The 21,104-nt window shown below is 32.4% G+C and overlaps 2 protein-coding genes across 6 annotated transcripts; both read right to left on the reverse strand.

The window, feature by feature from the left end:
- Positions 1 to 1,611: 1,611 nt before the first annotated feature.
- On the reverse strand, positions 1,612 to 12,018 carry LOC114279635 (F-box protein At1g80960). 3 transcript variants are annotated; one of them, XM_082905770.1, is made up of 5 exons: positions 5,109 to 5,385; positions 3,893 to 4,020; positions 2,488 to 3,408; positions 2,275 to 2,421; positions 1,612 to 2,148 (listed from the first exon to the last, which is right to left on the reverse strand). In XM_082905770.1, the coding sequence occupies exons 2-5, from the start codon at positions 3,974 to 3,976 to the stop codon at positions 1,828 to 1,830; spliced, it is 1,473 nt and encodes a 490-aa protein (XP_082761896.1). In that variant the 5' UTR covers positions 3,977 to 4,020; positions 5,109 to 5,385; the 3' UTR covers positions 1,612 to 1,827. The 3 variants fall into 3 exon arrangements, with proteins under 3 accessions (XP_082761896.1, XP_082761895.1, XP_082761897.1); XM_082905769.1 differs by having other exon boundaries at positions 3,893 to 4,042; XM_082905771.1 differs by lacking the exons at positions 3,893 to 4,020; positions 5,109 to 5,385 and adding an exon at positions 11,935 to 12,018.
- On the reverse strand, positions 11,398 to 18,933 carry LOC114276799 (cell division control protein 48 homolog E). Of its 3 annotated transcripts, XM_082905772.1 has the most exons (5): positions 18,773 to 18,924; positions 18,481 to 18,646; positions 16,801 to 17,029; positions 13,195 to 13,279; positions 11,398 to 12,062 (listed from the first exon to the last, which is right to left on the reverse strand). In XM_082905772.1, the coding sequence occupies exons 1-4, from the start codon at positions 18,799 to 18,801 to the stop codon at positions 13,200 to 13,202; spliced, it is 504 nt and encodes a 167-aa protein (XP_082761898.1). In that variant the 5' UTR covers positions 18,802 to 18,924; the 3' UTR covers positions 11,398 to 12,062; positions 13,195 to 13,199. The 3 variants fall into 3 exon arrangements, with proteins under 3 accessions (XP_082761898.1, XP_082761900.1, XP_082761899.1); XM_082905774.1 differs by lacking the exon at positions 13,195 to 13,279; XM_082905773.1 differs by lacking the exons at positions 11,398 to 12,062; positions 13,195 to 13,279 and having other exon boundaries at positions 16,308 to 17,029; positions 18,773 to 18,933.
- Between the last annotated feature and the right edge of the window lie 2,171 nt (positions 18,934 to 21,104).

A 21,104-nucleotide genomic window follows, 5' to 3' on the forward strand; every position in this document is an offset into this window, starting at 1 on the left:
TTTTAATCCACTTAATTTAGATATATTTTAAAAATAATTATTAACACAATATTAATGTAATAGGACCCACGTAACATCTATTGACAATTAATTGACATTTCAAATGACAAAAGAGAGATAATCGATGAGCAAATTTCAATTTACTCCTTTTACGTTTAAGAATTTTTTTTTTTTTTTTTTTTTGACTTTGACAATTCGTGTCTCAAATTTTTTTTTTTTAATTTACTTCTAAAACTAATGTTTAAGAATGAAAATATTACGTTAATACATGATATAAAAAATATATTATTATTTTTAAAAAAATTGTGTCAAAAATGTGAGTCATATATTATGTGATTGTTAATATGTCATTTTCTATTTAATTTTAGACAAATTAGCTTTGGAGAAATTCAAGAACCAATGTAACAAAATAACCAAATATGAAAAGGAAAAAATTATATTTTATTCTGATAATTATTTAGTAGTCCCGGAATATGGATACGTGCTACTCTATGATATTGTAATTAGTGGACTCTATGGTATTGTAATTAGTGGAGAAAATGGATAAGTGAGATATTGTGTTAAATGATTGAAGAATATGAGAGAGCATCATGAATAATAATTGATTAAGGAGTACGGACAAGTGATATTCAAAATATTTTATAATTTTCCATTTTATCCATATTATATTTTTCTGCAATCGCCCATCATTTATTGTCAATTAAATTTATTTATTTTTAAAAAAAGTAAGCGTTTATGTAAGGCTCGGTAATATGGGCCAGGCCAATCCTAAAATTTTAGGTGTAGGCCCAGCACAGGCCCATGGGCTTTGATTGGTCAATGGTCAAATTTGCCCTAATTAAGGTTTTAATCCAAACTTTAATAGTTCAAAATTCATTATAAAATAAAAAAGAAAATCATTATAATACAAAATTTAAAGTGCATCGCGATAATTACAATCTCATATTGAATCAAATAAAATAAAATAAAAATGAACTTTATTTATAGAAATACATAATTATAATTCATTATGATTTTTAAATTGTATGCATTATTAATCTTGTAAAAATATAGTTAAATCTCTAGAAAATATAAATTACAAGCCTCACAGTGAATGTGCTATTCATTAGGTTTGTGCTTCAATCATAAATTTAGACAAGAAAATCGATGATCAAAACACAGTCTTGATTTTTCAATTTTAATATTGTTATACTAAAAATGCATACGTAAAATAAATAAATAAATAAATAAATAAATAGAGAGCGAAAATAGTATCCATTATTTAATGTATATGGGATTGATTTGCTGTATTGGGATGGACATATGGTCGAGCTTCAAAAAGACCATCAACTGAGGCTTGTGGTCCCGAAGGCCCTAACCAAATATCATGAAGCTAGAGACAGATGCAATTCTACTATAAATTATTAACTTTCAGCTTAGAATAAATTACAGTAAATAAATCCTGTTTTTAAAAAAAAAAAATTATAAAATTATAAAACGAAGCAACAAATTCTTTACCAAACTCCTTTTAAAAAGTTAGAAAATGCTTCACCTGAGAAAAGCCAAAATACTACAACTCAATGACTGAATTTTTGCCTATAATTTGAACTCATAAAAGCATAATAAACGGTGTTTGTTGAAACTATTATTCCATAAATAATCTTTTTCAGCATCCAACAACAGCATAACAATGCCTTAAAAAACCACTCTTCCAATGAGGGATTTACTTTATAAATGATCCAAATATTAAAAAAAACTCCACAGGGTAACTATGTACCAATGAATAAGATTAATACTAGCTTATAATAATGATAATGACAATAATAATAATAAATATTATTATTATTATTACAGAATTATTAACTGGGTATTGTAGGGCACCTCTTGAGCAAGTCTCTTATGCACTTGCTCTCTTTCAATTGCAGTTGGTAAGCTGGACTCCATCCATTTACCATCCCCTTCATACAATTGTGCTTTGCGAATGATCTTCATCTTCTGAAGAACCACCATATTTCTGAGCAAATAGATAGCAAGCTTAACTTCATCTTCAGCACCACGGAAATTGAATATCTCCACTTCCTCAAGCTGCTCGTGCTGAAATGATTCTGATTCTGATTTTGATTTTTCTAGGGATATCTTTTCCCGCCCTCTGTAAGATTTATAGGGTAGCTGCAAAGGAGAAAGAATAACACAAAATACTCTTTAACAATGAACAACACGAAATGAAACAAACTAGCTAAACATGACATGGTATGAGAACAGAATTATCAAAATAAAAAATAAAAAACCCTTTACATGCAGCTGAAGTTTACGCAGGAAAGGAGATGCCTTCACAAGCGAGGAGGTAATTTCCAAGACACTTGTTGGGGATGGTTTAACGACCATTAGCACCAATTCCTTAAGTTTAGTGAATGTGGGTAGCTGTTTGGGAATCATATCACCCTGAAAAAAAAAATGTTAATCGCAATATGACTAGGAAACTAAAAAGAACAGTTTGATTCAACATACCTCAACGCGTGCAAAACCCAAAAACAAGCTCTCAAGTTGAGGGAAATCTGTAGCAAATCTACCAAAGGCATAGTTTATACCGGCTAATGTATTCCACACAGGAAAAAAGCATACCCTGACAGGCTGCGCGCTATTCTTGAACAAAAGCTGTCTTAAGACATCTCCTCTACATTCAAATGATGCAAGATCTATAGCATTATATATTTCAACCACCTCTAAACCACGACAAAATGTTAAATTTAAGTGCTTCAGCTTCAGATACTTGTCTCCATTAGCAATTTTCAAACGAATTGGACAGTAGCATTTTGAAATGCTAAACTGTTCAAGGCACAAACAATTGGACAACATGTTTTGTATATTTTCTTCACTCACGCGTGTATTTTTTACACACAGTGAAACAAGGGAGCTGAAGCTTCTAAAATTTTGTGGAAGGCTCAGACTGCACGAATTTAAAGACAAACATTTCAAGGAAGATCTTCTTCCTCCTTGAGCAAAGAACCAGTAAGGAAATTCATAGAGGGTATAATCCTGGTGCAACAGATGGCATGTAGTCAACTTGATATGAAGCTCTTCAACGTCTTTAGCTGCAACAAACTGAACCCATTGATCAATGTCCTGACCATACTCTCCACCCAATGGATAAACAACTCTGCATGACACTATCTTTTCACCGGCATGATGTTTCAAAACTTGGTTAATCCATGTCACAAATCTACCCTTGTCATGCTGTTGCAAGATGGTGTCTCCAGTCATGTTTGTAATATCAAAATTCAGTTTCAACAAACTCCTCCAGAGGAATCTCCATCTCCTTGAAAGGACACTGGTCCTCGCAGCCTCTCTCAATGTCAACAAGGACACAATTGAACAAAGAATTTCCTCTGGCAATTGACTGATGGAATCGCCAACCTCAGTGTTGCAATCCTGCATTAATATCAAACAATTAATTATGAATATATCTTGATTGTCAAATTTGCATAGTGACAATGTTTTGGTGTGGGTGATTGTTTGAAGGGGGACCGGGGTTAGGTGTACAAAGGCCTGTTTGGTGCCCGCTTACTTCAAGCTAAAAGCTAATAATTAGAAAACAAATTCTAAAAGTATCATTTTTCTTACTTCTCAATAATCAGCTTTATTTAAGCTTATTTTTGCCTATCAAGTTGTAAGCAGAATTTGCACTAGAGACTCTACACCAAACAGCACAAAATTCAGCTAGTCCACAATTTTAAAAGTTTACACCATCCTTACAAATACTAACCTATACTAATGTTTCTTGGCCAACAAGGAATTATCCATACATACTCGTTGCGTTAGTGTTTGTCTACGCATCCAATTTGGGATTATTCAACTTCAAAAGGATTTGAGAACTAAGTAGTTTGCAACTGTAGAATTTTGAAAAATGAAATACCTCCAATGAAGATCCTGAGACATATCTTATCTGTCCATTCGTTAGCTGCTTACGCAATTTTTTCACTCTCTTTGATTTACCCATTATGAGCTACCGCCAATCTGATACAGGCTTTTTCTCTCGTCCACCTTTTAATTCAAAAACATAGAGCTGTTAAGAAGGCGAACACTATATTAATAAACAATTAACAAACTTTTGGGAGCCCTAAAACAGAACAGCAATGCTAAGTATCATGAAAAGTCTTTCATGAAAATGATCATGAAAGGCTTGTGACCTTTGGATTACACTTAGAATAAATCATCACACACTAATCAAGGTAATCTAAGAGTTACAAATTTTTCATAATCATTTTCATGAAAAAAATTTCATGATTCTGAACATTTCTCAAAACTGAATGTCCAGTCAGGAGGAGCTAGTTTATGGTCATGATCGGACGAACAAGAACATAGAATGCATCTATATTATACAGAGCAAAGTGCAGCTTGCACTTAATGAAGCATAAAGAGCCACCAATTTAGGGCAAAGTTGCGATGAAATGCAAGAAACAAAACAGAGTGCATGTAAAATGCACATAACACTAAAAGATAGAGAAATAAAAGGGCAGCAAATAACAAATAGCATGTTAAAATTTTGGAGGCATTCAATTTAAAATCATTAATTGACCTTAAATTGGGGTACAAATTTAGGAAAATTCTAAGATACATCCCTTTAAAAATGATATATTATATGCATCTTTAGTTATGTTATTTTCTTCTTTAGTTATAATATTATTTTAGTAATGATTCATGAGTTCTTTAGTTATACCTTATTTTGTGTTTTTAGTTATGCGTTAAAAAATTAAAATTATGTCTTGTTTTTTTAGTTACAAGTTACACATGGTACACACCCACAAATTTATGTTATGGTGATACCGATATATCAATCAAACACAGGTGAGTCAGATGCTTGAGAGACCAAAGACAAACACTTGGTATGCAAAACCCACAAACAAATTAACCAGTTCTCGTATTATGTTAAAATTTTAAAAATAAATAAATAAATAATGAAAAGAAAAACAGAAAAATTGCATTAAGAATTTTTTGCTAACTATTACAAGAGTGGGCCATTAATGTAGAGTAGTGCAAACTAGTATAGAACCTATATAAGGAACCACAATACCAATACCAATATACATTAACAAATAATAATGAATTGAGGGGTTGAGAGTGTGTGTAACCTTCTTCACAAGCCTAGTAATAATGAATTCGCCCTTCTACTTCTACGTTGTTGCCTCACAATGAGAGACGGTGCTGTGAGAGGAAGAGAAGAAGAACGGAGGTGCGGTGAGAGGAGACACCACGAGGGGCTGCGGTGAGGAATAGATGAGAGAGAGCGAGAAGGTGTGTGTGTGGGGGTTGCGTCTGCGGTGAGGAACAGATGAGAGAGAGCGAGAAGATGAGAGAGAGCGAGACGGTCTGCCAACAGTGCCCAAACCCTACACACACTCACACATATAATGGTGGTGTTTGGGAACCTAGGTTCCAAATTTTTTTCTCATTTTTTTCATTAAAAGACAAACTTTTTACAAAACCAAAAAAAAACACATCCAAACAAAATATCACATCCAACCCTATAATCATTTTACTTTTTCTCTCACAAACATCACATCCAACCACATAAAAACCCAACTATCTTCCCAAACACCAAAAATTTTTTATCCAATAAAAACCTACAACTAAAAAAACCTACATAAAAACCCACTTCCCAAACACCATCAATATATATAAAAGGGGCAATATAGTAATTTTACATCGGGGATTCAGCGGGGCGGGGATCGGGGACAGGGACGGGCCGGGTCCGGGGCTGAAACATGTATCCCCGTCCCCGGCCCGAATATCATCGGGGATTTAATTTTTAATACCATCCCCGGCCCGTCGGGGGTAATTTTCGGGGAATAACCACTCAATTCGGGGTCGGGGGATCGGGTCCCCGTCGGGCCGGGTTCCAATTGCCATCCCTAATACCGATATATCAATCAAACACAGGTGAGTCAGAAAGCCCAAATAGGGCAAGCCTCTAAAACTTTCCACACATGCAGCCCAATTATATGGGTAGGTGACAGATACTTGAGAGACCAAAGACAAACACTTGGTATGCAAAACCTACAAACAAATTAACCAGTTCTCGTATTATGTTAAAATTTAAAAAATAAATTAAAAATAAATAAATAAATAATGAAAAGAAAAACAGAAAAATTGCATTAAGAATTTTTTGCTAACTATTACAAGAGTGGGCGATTAATGTAGAGTAGTGCAAACTAGTATAGAACCTATATAAGGAACCACAATACCAATATACATTAACAAATAATAATGAATTGAGGGGTTGAGAGTGTGTGTAACCTTCTTCACAAGCCTAGTAATAATGAATTCGCCCTTCTACTTCTACGTTGTTGCCTCACAATGAGAAATCGAAACCTACATGGGACTGAAGGCAGGAGGGTTTAGTGGTCTAATCTTCACTATCGTAATAATGAAACCTAATTATATATAATTAGCAAATCCCTAAACTATGAAGTCTTTGTAAAATAAGAGGCCAGTTCCTCTCGGACTGTCCGCCCGTGTTTGGACTTGGATCGGGCTTATTGGGTTAGTTGATCCCAACCCAATTATTAATTTTATAAGATTATTTATATTAAAATATTTATTAAATATTAATAGACTATATGATTTTGACGATAACCTTTATATATATATATATATATAGATAGAGAGAGAGATCTTATTTTAAAAATACACAAAACTAATAAATTTTATTACTTCAATCAATAAAAATCAATTAATTAAATTTTTTTTTTTTGTAAAATTTTTAGAATATTTATCCGAACAGCAAAATATAATTTCGCTTGCTCTTGACCTTTTACTAGAGTTCTATGGATTGATTAATAGTTAAAACTACAAAAGAATTGAGTTGTTCACAAACTCAATTAGGTTCAGTTTGATTTGTTAGGTAAATCAATGAGTTTAAGCCTTAATTTTTAGGCTTGAGTTCAAATAAGTTTCACTCATTTATTTTATTTAAATTATAAAATAAATATATTATTTATGTATTAAATAATTCAAAAAAATATGTATAAATAATAATAATAATAATAATAATAATAATAATAATAATAGTAAATTCATTATTAAATTTCGAATTGAACTCAATCTTAACATATTAACAAATTTAGTTCAAACTCAATAACAAACGAACGGAGCTCCAACCCAGTAAAATTTGACTCAACCTAATAATAGTGAGACAGTGTGGTGGTGATGGGCTACATCAATTTGAAAGATGTTCAAATCATGCGACTTTAACGAGAGCTCTCAAGATTGATTGAGAGATTACGCAGTCTAGTAGTAGGAGAATTCAATTACTTAAATTTCAAAGAAAGTAGTAACCCAGAGAAGTTATTGATTGGCTAGGAACGCCGTGTGGTGTTTTATATGTATGGTAATTGATAGAGGAAATAGAGAATACTATTTTGTATTGGATAAAAGTAATATTAGATATTATAAAAAAAATATCATGTAACATTTTATGAAAATTATTTATTGTTAAATTATACACATAATAAACTATTACATATTAATTTAAAAAAATTATAAAATATTTTATAATATTTAATATTATTCATTAAAATTTAAATAATTTAAAACATAAAAAATATATTATTAATAATTTGTGATTGATAAACAGAGCTGTGCTTATCAATAATGTTGTTTTTCAATGAATAATGCTTGGGACCCCCTTTTGGGGGTCACCCCCTCACCCCCCCTTTGCCACGTGGCGGGTGGTGATTGGGGAAGCAAGAAAAAAAAGAAAAAGAAAAAGTAACCAATGAGAGAGAGAGGGGGTCAAAGGGGGTGGGGGAAAATGGGGGATGAATCATTGTTGTTTTTCAATAACCAACCCAACACGTAAAGGTAGAATGGAAGAAGTGTAGACTACTGACTGGACCGCAAAATGGCAATGCTAGAGGGCCACAAAAACAGTGGCTCAAATGGCTCAAAACTGTCAAAACGACGTTGTTTTGACAGTTTGGAGCCATTTGAGCCACTGATTTTGTGGCCTTCAAACATTTTCCTTTTCTCAAATTCTTCTTCTAGTCCTTTATTTATCTATTTTTAATTATTTTTCAATTGTACATTAGACCCGTTTGATAAAACTATAGAAAAGTGATTATATATTATACCTTAACAGATTATAATTTATACCTATAAACATAAATTGTTAACTTATTTGACGCAACTGTGGGATTATGGATTTAAGCAGCAGAGTAGTATTTGGTTAATAAGCTGTAAAATAATTTTTTACTGTATAATTATCCTTTCTGCCCTTATATGATATAAAAATAATTATTTTATCATTTTTTTCAGTTTTAATTTTTAAAAAAATATTTCATTAATAAAAGTTAATATAATTAGTATTTGTTAGTATCAATTAATATAAAAATTAATACATTTGCTAAAAATGTAATGGAAGTATTATTGTCACAATTATTTTCCATTATAAATTAATTAGTATCAATTAATATTAAAATTATTAATTAGTATCAATTAATGGATTAATTAGTCTCAATTAATACTAAAATTATTAATTAGTATAAATTAATATTAATATTTAATTTTTATTAGTATCAATTAATATTAGGGAGATTTACCAATAAATCCCAAATGTTAAACTTATGAACCAATTTGTCCCAATTTTTTTCCAATAAACCATTTAGTCCTTGGATATTTTGAGAGACCTTAATGTCCTCATTTAGATGTTATTAGATGCATGCTTTTTATGAGGGTGTGTCACGTGCCACACACAATATGTCACGTGAGACACACAATGGGTGTCACACATCAACAAAGTACACCAAGACTCTTTATGAGGGGTGTGTCACGCAACACACACAATGGGTGTCACACATCAACAAAGTACACTAAGGTTCTTTATGCTTTTTGCCTTGGAGTGTCACGCGACACACACAATGTGTCACGCGACACACACAATGGGTGTCACACATCAACAAAGTACACTAAGGCTCTTTATACTTTTTGCCTTGGAATGATGTATGTCACGCGACACACACACGAAAGGGTATAACTGACCACTCAATGTTACTAAACAAAGGAAATAGGATCAACTGGAAAGATATTTCCCCACTAATAGGACTAATCAGAACAATATAAATAATTTTAGGACCAATCGGTAAAACTGTTTGTGAGATAGGATTTATTGGTAAATATAATAATCAAAAATTGTTATTAATTAGTATCAATTAATAATTAATTAATTACAAAAGTATACAATATTAATTTATTAATAATTAATACCAATTAATATTGATTTTTATTTATACGCTCATAACATTAACCACCTATGTACTGAATTTTCAAAACAAAAAAGGGCAAATTACGAAATAAACCCCAGAATTTCATATTTGTAAGGAAAGAAATTTTCGAATTTTAAATTTTAATAGTATTTTGATTTATTTTCAATATTAATTATCAATTTATTTTCGTTAAGTAAAATCAATATACAATGTTTAAAATATTATTTTTTTATCAATTTTACTTAACAAAAATAAATAAATAGTTTAGATTGAAAGCCATCAATAATTTAGGATTTAAATTAATAAAATTAAAAATTTAGTATTTATTTTGTTGTAATGGTCTAACCTTGGGAATTTTTTTTTATAATTTTCTGAAAAAAAATATTCACTCTACTTAGTTCGGAATATTCAAAAATAATTTTTAAAATTTTTAATGAGTATTTTTAAAAATTTTAGTATTTTTTTAATATTTTAATTTATTTTTTTTTACTTTTTAATCCACTTAATTTAGATATATTTTAAAAATAATTATTAACACAATATTAATGTAATAGGACCCACGTAACATCTATTGACAATTAATTGACATTTCAAATGACAAAAGAGAGATAATCGATGAGCAAATTTCAATTTACTCCTTTTACGTTTAAGAATTTTTTTTTTTTTTTTTTTTTGACTTTGACAATTCGTGTCTCAAATATTTTTTTTTTAATTTACTTCTAAAACTAATGTTTAAGAATGAAAATATTACGTTAATACATGATATAAAAAATATATTATTATTTTTAAAAAAATTGTGTCAAAAATGTGAGTCATATATTATGTGATTGTTAATATGTCATTTTCTATTTAATTTTAGACAAATTAGCTTTGGAGAAATTCAAGAACCAATGTAACAAAATAACCAAATATGAAAAGGAAAAAATTATATTTTATTCTGATAATTATTTAGTAGTCCCGGAATATGGATACGTGCTACTCTATGATATTGTAATTAGTGGACTCTATGGTATTGTAATTAGTGGAGAAAATGGATAAGTGAGATATTGTGTTAAATGATTGAAGAATATGAGAGAGCATCATGAATAATAATTGATTAAGGAGTACGAACAAGTGATATTCAAAATATTTTATAATTTTCCATTTTATCCATATTATATTTTTCTGCAATCGCCCATCATTTATTGTCAATTAAATTTATTTATTTTTTAAAAAAAGTAAGCGTTTATGTAAGGCTCGGTAATATGGGCCAGGCCAATCCTAAAATTTTAGGTGTAGGCCCAGCACAGGCCCATGGGCTTTGATTGGTCAATGGTCAAATTTGCCCTAATTAAGGTTTTAATCCAAACTTTAATAGTTCAAAATTCATTATAAAATAAAAAAGAAAATCATTATAATACAAAATTTAAAGTGCATCGCGATAATTACAATCTCATATTGAATCAAATAAAATAAAATAAAAATGAACTTTATTTATAGAAATACATAATTATAATTCATTATGATTTGTAAATTGTATGCATTATTAATCTTGTAAAAATATAGTTAAATCTCTAGAAAATATAAATTACAAGCCTCACAGTGAATGCGCTATTCATTAGGTTTGTGCTTCAATCATAAATTTAGACAAGAAAATCGATGATCAAAACACAGTCTTGATTTTTCAATTTTAATATTGTTATACTAAAAATGCATACGTAAAATAAATAAATAAATAAATAGAGAGCGAAAATAGTATCCATTATTTAATGTATATGGGCTTGATTTGCTGTATTGGGATGGACATATGGTCGAGCTTCAAAAAGACCATCAACTGAGGCTTGTGGTCCCGAAGGCCCTAACCAAATATCATGAAGCTAGAGACAGATGCAATTCTACTATAAATTATTAACTTTCAGCTTAGAATAAATTACAGTAAATATATCCTGTTTTTACAAAAAAAAAATTATAAAATTATAAAACGAAGCAACAAATTCTTTACCAAACTCCTTTTAAAAAGTTAGAAAATGCTTCACCTGAGAAAAGCCAAAATACTACAACTCAATGACTGAATTTTTGCCTATAATTTGAACTCATAAAAGCATAATAAACGGTGTTTGTTGAAACTATTATTCCATAAATAATCTTTTTCAGCATCCAACAACAGCATAACAATGCCTTAAAAAACCACTCTTCCAATGAGGGATTTACTTTATAAATGATCCAAATATTAAAAAAAACTCCACAGGGTAACTATGTACCAATGAATAAGATTAATACTAGCTTATAATAATGATAATGACAATAATAATAATAATATTATTATTATTACAGAATTATTAACTGGGTATTGTAGGGCACCTTTTGAGCAAGTCTCTTATGCACTTGCTCTCTTTCAATTGCAGTTGGTAAGCTGGACTCCATCCATTTACCATCCCCTTCATACAATTGTGCTTTGCGAATGATCTTCATCTTCTGAAGAACCACCATATTTCTGAGCAAATAGATAGCAAGCTTAACTTCATCTTCAGCACCACGGAAATTGAATATCTCCACTTCCTCAAGCTGCTCGTTGCGTTAGTGTTTGTGTTTGTATTATTATTTACATACTCGTTGCGTTAGTGTTTGTCTACGCATCCAATTTGGGATTATTCAACTTCAAAAGGATTTGAGAACTAAGTAGTTTGCAACTGTAGAATTTTGAAAAATGAAATACCTCCAATGAAGATCCTGAGACATATCTTATCTGTCCATTCGTTAGCTGCTTACGCAATTTTTTCGCTCTCTTTGATTTACCCATTATGAGCTACCGCCAATCTGATACAGGCTTTTTCTCTCGTCCACCTTTTAATTCAAAAACATAGAGCTGTTAAGAAGGCGAACACTATATTAATAAACAATTAACAAACTTTTGGGAGCCCTAAAACAGAACAGCAATGCTAGTATCATGAAAAGTCTTTCATGAAAATGATCATGAAAGGCTTGTGACCTTTGGATTACACTTAGAATAAATCATTACAAATTTTTCATAATCATTTTTATGAAAAAAATTTCATGATTCTGAACATTTCTCAAAACTGAATGTCCAGTCAGGAGGAGCTAGTTTATGGTCATGGTCGGACGAACAAGAACATAGAATGCATCTATATTATACAGAGCAAAGTGCAGCTTGCACTTAATTAAGCATAAAGAGCCACCAATTTAGGGCAAAGTTGCGATGAAATGCAAGAAACAAAACAGAGTGCATGTAAAATGCACACAACACTAAAAGATAGAGAAATAAAAGGGCAGCAAATAACAAATAGCATGTTAAAATTTTGGAGGCATTCAATTTAAAATCATTAATTGACCTTAAATTGGGGTACAAATTTAGGGAAATTCTAAGATACATCCCTTTAAAAATGATATATTATATGTATCTTTAGTTATGTTATTTTCTTCTTTAGTTATAACATTATTTTAGTAATGATTCATGAGTTCTTTAGTTATACCTTATTTTGTGTTTTTAGTTATGCGTTAAAAAATTAAAATTATGTCTTGTTTTTTTAGTTACAAGTTACACATGGTACACAACCACAAATTTATGTTATGGTGATACCGATATATCAATCAAACACAGGTGAGTCAGAAAGCCCAAATAGGGCAAGCCTCTAAAACTTTCCACACATGCAGCCCAATTATATGGGTAGGTGACAGATACTTGAGAGACCAAAGACAAACACTTGGTATGCAAAACCCACAAACAAATTAACCAGTTCTCGTATTATGTTAAAATTTAAAAAATAAATTAAAAATAAATAAATAAATAATGAAAAGAAAAACAGAAAAATTGCATTAAGAATTTTTTGCTAACTATTACAAGAGTGGGCGATTAATGTAGAGTAGTGCAAACTAGTATAGAACCTATATAAGGAACCACAATACCAATATACATTAACAAATAATAATGAATTGAGGGGTTGAGAGTGTGTGTAACCTTCTTCACAAGCCTAGTAATAATGAATTCGCCCTTCTACTTCTACGTTGTTGCCTCACAATGAGAAATCGAAACCTACATGGGACTGAAGGCAGGAGGGTTTAGTGGTCTAATCTTCACTATCGTAATAATGAAACCTAATTATAATTAGCAAATCCCTAAACTATGAAGTCTTTGTAAAATAAGAGGCCAGTTCCTCTCGGACTGTCCGCCCGTGTTTGGACTTGGATCGGGCTTATTGGGTTAGTTGATCCCAACCCAATTATTAATTTTATAAGATTATTTATATTAAAATATTTATTAAATATTAATAGACTATATGATTTTGACGATAACCTTTATATATATATATATATGTAGAGAGAGAGAGATCTTATTTTAAAAATACACAAAAATAATAAATTTTATTATTTCAATCAATAAAAATGAATTAATTATTATTTTTTTTTTTGTAAAATTTTTAGAATATTTATCCGAACAGCAAAATATAATTTCGCTTGCTCTTGACCTTTTACTAGAGTTCTATGGATTGATTAATAGTTAAAACTACAAAAGAATTGAGTTGTTCACAAACTCAATTAGGTTCAGTTTGATTTGTTAGGTAAATCAATGAGTTTAAGCCTTAATTTTTAGGCTTGAGTTCAAATAAGTTTCACTCATTTATTTTATTTAAATTATAAAATAAATATATTATTTATATATTAAATAATTCAAAAAAATATGTATAAATAATAGTAATAATAATAATAATAAATTCATTATTAAATTTCGAATTGAACTCAATCTTAACATATTAACAAATTTAGTTCAAACTCAATAACAAACGAACGGAGCTCCAACCCAGTAAAATTTGACTCAACCTAATAATAGTGAGACAGTGTGGTGGTGATGGGCTACATCAATTTGAAAGATGTTCAAATCATGCGACTTTAACGAGAGCTCTCAAGATTGATTGAGAGATTACGCAGTCTAGTAGTAGGAGAATTCAATTACTTAAATTTCAAAGAAAGTAGTAACCCAGAGAAGTTATTGATTGGCTAGGAACGCCGTGTGGTGTTTTATATGTATGGTAATTGATAGAGGAAATAGAGAATACTATTTTGTATTGGATAAAAGTAATATTAGATATTATAAAAAAAATATCATGTAACATTTTATGAAAATTATTTATTATTAAATTATACACATAATAAACTATTACATATTAATTTAAAAAAATTATAAAATATTTTATAATATTTAATATTATTCATTAAAATTTAAATAATTAAAAACATAAAAAATATATTATTAATAATTTGTGATTGATAAACAGAGCTGTGCTTATCAATAATGTTGTTTTTCAATGAATAATGCTTGGGACCCCCTTTTGGGGGTCACCCCCTCACCCCCCTTTGCCACGTAACGGGTGGTGATTGGGGAAGCAGGAAAAAAAAAGAAAAAGAAAAAGTAACCAATGAGAGAGAGGGGGTCAAAGGGGGTGGGGAGAAAAGGGGGATGAATCATTGTTGTTTTTCAATAACCAACCCAACACGTAAAGGTAGAATGGAAGAAGTGTAGACTACTGACTGGACTGCAAAACGGCAATGCTAGAGGGCCACAAAAATAATGGCTCAAAACTGTCAAAACGACGTCGTTTTGGATGCAAAACAACACAAAACGACGTCGTTTTGACAGTTTTGAGCCATTTGAGCCACTGATTTTGTGGCCCTCAAACATTTTCCTTTTCTCAAATTCTTCTTCTAGTCCTTTATTTATCTATTTTTAATTATTTTTCAATTGTACATTAGACCCGTTTGATAAAACTATAGAAAAGTGATTATATATTACACCTTAACATATTATACTTTATACCTATAAACATAAATTGTTAACTTATTTGACGCAATTGTGGGATTATGAATTTAAGCAGCAGAGTAGTATTTGATTAATAAGCTGTAAAATAATTTTTTACTGTATAATTATCCTTTCTGCCCTTATATGATATAAAAATAATTATTTTATCATTTTTTTCAGTTTTAATTTTTAAAAAAATATTTCATTAATAAAAGTTAATATAATTAGTATTTATTAGTATCAATTAATATAAAAATTGATACATTTGCTAAAAATGTAATGGAAGTATTATTGTCACAATTATTTTCCATTATAAATTAATTAATATCAATTAATACTAAAATTATTAATTAGTATCAATTAATGGATTAATTAGTCTCAATTAATACTAAAATTATTAATTAGTATAAATTAATATTAATATTTAATTTTTATTAGTATCAATTAATATTAGGGAGATTTACCAATAAATCCCAAATGTTAAACTTATGAACCAATTGGTCTCAATTTTTTTCTAATAAACCATTTAGTCCTTGGATATTTTAAGGGACCTTAATGCCCTCATTTAGATGTTATTAGATGCATGCTTTTTATGAGGGTGTGTCACGTGCCACACACAATATGTCACGTAAGACACACAATGGGTGTCACACATCAACAAAGTACACCAAGACTCTTTATGAGGGGTGTGTCACGCAACACACACAATGAGTGTCACACATCAACAAAGTATACTAAGGCTCTTTATGCTTTTTGCCTTAGAGTGTCACGCGACACACACAATGTGTCACGCGACACACACAATGGGTGTCACATCAACAAAGTACACTAAGGCTTTTTATACTTTTTGCCTTGAAATGATGTATGTCACGCGACACACACACGAAAGGATATAACTGACCACTCAATGTTACTAAACAAAGGAAATAGGATCAACTGGAAAGATATTTCCCCACTAATAGGACTAATCAGAACAATATAAATAATTTTAGGACCAATCGGTAAAACTGTTTGTGAGATAGAATTTATTGGTAAATATAATAATCAAGAATTGTTATTAATTAGTATCAATTAATAATTAATTCATTACAAAAGTATACAATATTAATTTATTAATAATTAATACCAATTAATATTGATTTTTTTTAATTAATATTGATTTTTTTTCTTTTTCTTCAGAAATATACAATTTTTTATTTTTTAATTAACATAAAAATATACAATATGAATTTATTAATAATTAATACCAATTAATATTATTTTTCAATTAATATTGATTTTTTTTCTTTTTAAATATATAATTTTTTATTTTTTTAATTAATATTAATATTAATATTTGGGTATTGACGAGGGCATTTAAATAATTTTAGCCTCCCACATCAGCTGTGCACTTAAGTAAAAAATTTAGGCACCCCCTAACCAACTTTTGAGATAAGTTGAGAAATAGTTTGATTTAAGCTATAAGCTGGTTAACTTAAGCTGCACCAAACACAATATTTTAGCTTAAATTAAGCTGAAAGCTAAAATAAACAGCTTATAAGCTCTACCAAACAGACCTATTGAATGGTCCCGTAAATGGTAAAGGGTGGTTTGAAACACGGAACTTGCTTTTGGTAGACTTTTTTAAATATGATTTGAAAATAGAGTTGTATTTTTAGTTTGTGAATTTTAAAATTATGATTTGAGTGTAAAAAATTTATTTGGTGAATGAGTTTTGAATTGAGTGGGAAATTTTTAATGTGATATATAATATTTGACACAAAAATTTACGTTTCAGGTATGCATCAAACAGATCCCCAGTGATGCCTTCTATGGTATCATCAAGTGGCAGTATATGGACACGTTTTCCATACTTAACATCTGGGCACTGGTGCACAGATACAGTATCTCCCAGCCGAACCCTCAGATTTGATCTGACAACCTTGTTCATCCTGATCTTTGGCTCTTCACACGCGTCATCAGCAAGGGCAATACAGACTGTATCCTTCCTTTTCTTGCCCTGGAAATCATATAAAAGTAAAAGAATGTAAATAAAATTAAACAAAATCACAATCGGGGTAACCACCACCTCAAACATTTCATAACCATTTAATTGCAAAAAGACAAAACACAATTGGACATAGTAAAGTACAAGAGACCTCATTTTTACCCATTAGAATTTAAGATCATCCCAATATTAAACTCCATAAATTTAAAACTTCACCACAAAATAAGAGGGGAAAAAGTAGCAGCAAAAAAGTTTGTGGGGCAGCGAAATTGGTAGTCAAAGCCAAGACCAATCCTATGGGTGGTGACATGCAGCCTGCAGTCCCCAAATCCAAAGTGATGATACCCAAACCAAGAACTATAAAATTTCAGCCAATAAGACATTACCAAAACAAAATAAAGTAATTCACGCTTAATCAGGCAGCATGATACACACTGCAACATTACGCATGCATAACTTTTCAAGAAATTCCTTACATAGGGTGTGTGATCCTTAATTGTAATTGCAATTCCTTGTAACATTAACATGCAATAATTCAGTTTCTCCCAAGTGCAGAACCAGAAAACATTGCCAGCCACAAATTTCCAATCGGGATTTCTCAACCCCAATTCAAACATGCCTAAAACTATAATGCAAGCCTATCCAATGACCTTTGGGTTCCCAACCAATGGAAACTGTAAATAAACCATCCAGAACTTCCGTTTAAATAACACCAGTCAAAAAGAACCAAATCTCATCAAATACAGCTTTATCAGAACTCCTCCCTTCAACCAAAAAGGGGTGAACCACCAAAAAAAAAAAATTAATAATTCGAAGCGAACTACATGATATGTTCAATTTTCATGCTAAAATTGACCCCTACAAAGATTTGAGCTAAATGCATGCAATTAAGCACAGTTCAATCATCTTCAACTTTGTTCAATCATTAGTGCTTGAGTTGACAAAAAGTTTTCAACATTCAAATTAACTGTTCTACCAAGTGTGGGTACACACAAATATACACCAAGAAATAAAGAAATGAAAAATGTCTCGTAACTCAAATTTTGTGGCTCAAAAGTGACTCAAATGGCCAAAACGACACCATTTTTATGTTGTTCTGTACTCAAAACGACGTCGTTTTGGCCATTTGAGCCACTTTTGAGCCACAAAATTTGAGCTACGTAGCATTGTCGTAAAGAAATAACAACAGAGAGACAGGTACTCAATCGCCCTACATATACAAACAAACACAAGTATTTTCAACTCTATGTAGACCTCCACTTGATGCAAAATTGCAATACAAAAACAAATAAAACCAACAATTTGAAAAACAAAAACAAGAACATACCAAACCAAACAAAACATCCACAGATTAAATACCCCCCTGATCTGAACAACAACACAAAAATCCCCAAAACTGTCCAATTCTTCCAAGACCCTAAAAACCCAATTCACAAAAACTCCCATAGATGAAAAAGCAAAACCTTGATGAGGATAGTATCGCCGCGGAAGAGCTGCAGCTTTTCCATGGTGGCTGGGTGCATCGCCACGACGGAGTTGTCGTCATTGACGGCCTCGTCGACGATGAGCCGATTGGGGGACTTCTTGCGCTCCAATATTGCTGTAGAGAAGTCTTTCTTTGCGCCTTTCCTGGAAAATCAAACGATAAACCCATTTGAAAATCGTCAAATTGGACAAGAATGAGAGGGGGTTTGATGAAGATGGATTGTGAAGTAAAACTAAATTAAGTGAATATTGAGGGATTGGAGTACTCACGAGTCAGATGATTCAGGTTGGGAACTCATTATCTTGGTTTCGAATGTGCGGATTGATTGAGGGAAGATCTGAGAGGAGACGATGAAACCGCAATGAGTAGTGCGGTGAGAGCGAAGAAGAATCTAGAGGGTAAGACGACCTAGGTTTTTGGCCATTTATTTATGTGTTCTGCCATTAAATTTTTTTTTAATTAAAAAATAATAACAAAAATGCTTAGGTGCCGTTTGGTAACACTTACGTTTTCAGTTTTCTATTTATATTTACAAAAATTTTAAAAACTCAAATAAAAACTTGTTTGGTAAAATTTTTTATTTATAAATCAGTGGTCTCAGTTTATAAATTTGGCCAAAAAATGAAAACACAAAAAATGTGTTTCCGTTTTGAGTTTTCAGTTTTTTTTTTTTACCACCCAACATTAGCCACCACCCGCCACCATTTTCCACCACCGTCTTCCGCCACCACCACCCATCACCCACCCCCTACCACTACCTGCCACCACCACTCATCACCCACCTGCCACCACCACCCACCCCTCGCCGCCGCCGCCACCACCACCACCCACCTGCCATCCACCCGCCACTACCATCCACCACCACCCGCCACCTACTTGCCACCACCACTCACCACCCACCACCCACCTGCCACCACCATCCACCACTCGCTACCACCAGCCACCCGTCACCACCAGCCACTTGCCACCCACCCGCCACCACCACCCACCACCACCACCACCACCCACTACCCACCCGCCATCCACCTGCCACCACCCACCACCACCACCACTCGCCATGGTCACCCACCCACCCACCCACCACTACCACCACCCGCCACCTACCCGCCATCCGCCACCCACCTGCCACCACCACCCACTACCCGCCACCCGCCACTACCACCACCACCACCACCGACCACCGCCCACTCGCTACCACCCGCCACCACCACCCACCACCCACCACCACCATCCACTATCCTCCCACCATCCACCTGCCACCACCCACCATCACTACCACACACCATCGCCCACTCGCTACCACCCGCCACCGTCACCTACCCACCCACCATCACCATCACCATCACCACCCGCCACCGCCCGTCATCAGCCACCCACCTGCCACCCGTCATCTGCCACTCACTCGCTACCACCCACAACCCGCCACCGTCACCCACCCACTCACCACCACCCGCCACCTACCCACCACCACCTGTCATCCGCCACCCACCTGCCACCACCACCACCACCCACTCGCTACCACCCACCACCCGCAACCGTCACCCACCCACCCACCACCACCACCACCCGTCATCCGCCACCCACCTGTCACCACTACCCACCATCCGCCGTCGCCACCACCACCACCACCCACTCGCTACCACCCACCACCCGCTACCGTTACCCACCCACCCACCCACCCACCACCATCCGCTACCCACCACCGACCGTCACCACTTTCCACCACCGTCTTCCGCCGCTACTTGCCACCACTTGTCATTTCTCATTCTTTTTTATATTTTTAAATTTTTTAAAATATTTTGTCAATTACCAAACGCGTTTGTAGTTTATGTTTTTCTAAAAATAAACAAAAAATAAACAAAAACCAGTTTATAAAATTTTTGTAAATATAAACTGAAAACGTAAACGTTACCAAACAGAGGCCCCAAAAATTCTACCAAAAGTTTTATCAAATGTCTCACATGGGTGTGGGACCCACATGGGACCCACATTGTGTGGATCCCACACCCATGTAAGACATTTAGTAAAATTTTTAGTAAAATATTTAGAGTCTCTAGCATTACTCAAATAATAATAATCTAAATTAGTCATCTTCTTCTAAAAAAAATAAAAATAAATAAAGCATTAATAAATCTTAAAATCTTATGAACGGTTTTAGTCGTCCTTTTCATTAAACTAAAAGTCTCGATTAAGTGAAAATTACCCAAAAGGGAATACATTAAGAAGCATGATGTTTTGGTGGTGTTTGACAAAGGTTATAATTTATAAAAAAATAAAATATGTTAAAATAATTAATAAGATAAAATATCACATCAAATTTATAATCATTTTATTTTTTCTCTCACAAACATCATGAATCAGGATTCTCTATTTAATCTCTCTTATTGCTTCCCTACTTGCTAGGTTATTGGGCCTACTTTGGGGTCTAATTTCGATGATCCGAACCGTTCATATTTTAATATTTGTTGAATATATCATATCTGTAAAAAATCAAATTGATCGAATATCAGAAAGCATGTGTTCGAAAAACTATTTATTAAATTTTTTTTAAAAATGGTTTTTAGTTCAATGATCTGAATAAGTAGTTTCTGATATCTGATC

This window comes from Camellia sinensis, chromosome 14 (assembly GCF_055761805.1).
Source record: "Camellia sinensis isolate YWXY chromosome 14, ASM5576180v1, whole genome shotgun sequence".
In the NCBI taxonomy this organism is placed as follows: Eukaryota; Viridiplantae; Streptophyta; class Magnoliopsida; order Ericales; family Theaceae; genus Camellia; species Camellia sinensis.